Source organism: Bactrocera latifrons, unplaced genomic scaffold (genome assembly GCF_001853355.1).
Source record: "Bactrocera latifrons isolate USDA-ARS-PBARC rearing strain unplaced genomic scaffold, ASM185335v1 scaffold_99, whole genome shotgun sequence".
In the NCBI taxonomy this organism is placed as follows: domain Eukaryota; kingdom Metazoa; phylum Arthropoda; class Insecta; order Diptera; family Tephritidae; genus Bactrocera; species Bactrocera latifrons.
The window spans coordinates 101658-103516 of record NW_017537700.1 but is presented as its reverse complement, the minus strand read 5'-3'; the positions used below and the strand labels follow the sequence as shown (position 1 = coordinate 103516).

Genomic DNA, 1859 nt, shown 5'->3' with positions numbered 1-1859 from the left:
ATATTTTTTAAAATATTTTTATTTTATGATGTTTTAATATTATGATGTTTTCCCTTAATTAATATGCACGATGTTGTTGTTTTTTACAGGCTCGTCTCGAGGTTATCGATCGCTGTCTAATGACCGAACCAGCGCATCTCTCAATATCGGTTGTTACGATCGGCTCCATTCGCGTTGAAGCACCCGACCGTGTTGAGCGCACAAAATCCATCGAAGCCATCGTCAAGCTTTACGACTCCAATGACAATTTGTTGCAAATCGATCCGTTCAACTTGCATATGTACGAATTGTCCGAGGAGATATTCAATGCGGATATACTCAGCGTAAGCTTGGGCGAGCAACACGATCTGCAGATAGGCGAAGTCAAGTAAATTTGAGCAAATAATAATTAAAAAGCAGACACTTTAAGCATATTTATCATTCCACACCTTTAGATACATTATAACGGGCAATAACCTTGGTGAGACAAAAATTGTCTTTACAGCCGGCAGTGAAGATCTGAAGGTTGGCAGTGAACCAGTCAATGTGCAGGTACATACATACATACATACGTAGACATTTTCACCTTCGTCCACTCATTTGCATACATTGCTGTTTCCTTTTACRCTGTTTTCATCATCAACATCGTCCACAGGTATTCCCACCACTGCGGCTTTACCCACGCAATTCCACACTTGTAGTGGGTTCCAGTCTGCAAATTTACTACCACGGTGGACCACAACCGGATGTCAACATTGTCTATTATGTGCATGACAGAAAAGTTATTTGTAAGTTTGTGCAACCCTGTCCTTACTTGACTTTTATGCATGCATTTGTTATCCTTAACCTTATCACTTAACAATTGCAGCAATGGAGTCGGCTATTGTTACGGCGCATAAGCTGGGCACAACCAAAATCACCGGTAAATGCATTATGACAAATCCCGGAAATGGCAAAGAAGTGGTCATATCCGCTGACACAGTGGAAGTGCATGTCGTGCCGTTTGTGAATATACAAGTGAAGACRCCGTTAGTGCGCATACGTAGCGGTGCAGTGATGCCAGCCGCTGTGTGGGGTTAGTAGCCWTACAAATATCTACTTTTCTATACATATGTYTGTGTGTATGATATAGGAAATATTTATTCCCATTGGGCATTGTCTGCCTGGTAGATAAGCGTTGCTAATGTATGTGTGCATATAAATGTAAATAATTGCAGGTGTGCCTGATCTCTCGCCCATGGTGTTGGGCACTTTGGAGAATATGCGTGTGACTTGGGCAACAAATCAACCGGATGTGGTGGACATTTACAATGTATTTGCGGATTCAGGTATGTAAATGCGCGTAAAGTACAGTTATATGTGTGCCTAATGGGCTTTCGCATGCATTTGTTGTTCAAGGTGTTTAGTAATATCCTTCCTTGGCAATTGCAAGTAAAGTGGTGCGAATATTTCGATACGACATCTTTTTGGAAAGCTACAAATTATGTTCACAAAATATTCGCAGAAAATCATTGATGTTTTCTGATGAGCCTGCTTGATAGAGCTTGCGTTCAGGCACAGATACGAAACTGACAATTTWATGCAATAAATTAATATCCTAGCGCTTAGCAGCCGTATTTGCAGTCATTATTAAAAGTAATTCTCTTCTCATTGCAATTTAGGCGTTGAATACGATASCACGGATCTGATATCAGTGCGCGTCAAAGCTTTAAATCCCGGAAAGGTTAAAATTCAGGCCACAGTCGAATTATCAACAGGTCAGAAAATAACGAACTCTGTGGAAGTTGTCGGTAAGTGAAGCATACATACACACATATTGCATAAAATATTCGATTTTTATTGTAATTTTATTTAAATTTTTCATGTTATTTTTATTTTTT

General features: G+C 39.6%; 1 protein-coding gene across 1 annotated transcript in view; it reads left to right on the top strand.

The window, feature by feature from the left end:
* Positions 1 to 1859, top strand: part of LOC108977990 (nuclear pore membrane glycoprotein 210) — a gene marked incomplete at its 3' end in the record, with an annotated part of 92763 nt that overhangs the window by 4737 nt on the left and 86167 nt on the right. The window contains exons 7-12 of the mRNA XM_018948015.1: positions 90 to 367; positions 435 to 531; positions 635 to 767; positions 848 to 1054; positions 1197 to 1307; positions 1641 to 1769. Of these exons, the coding sequence (XP_018803560.1) occupies positions 90 to 367; positions 435 to 531; positions 635 to 767; positions 848 to 1054; positions 1197 to 1307; positions 1641 to 1769 (955 nt within the window). The remainder of the gene's footprint in view (positions 1 to 89; positions 368 to 434; positions 532 to 634; positions 768 to 847; positions 1055 to 1196; positions 1308 to 1640; positions 1770 to 1859) is intronic.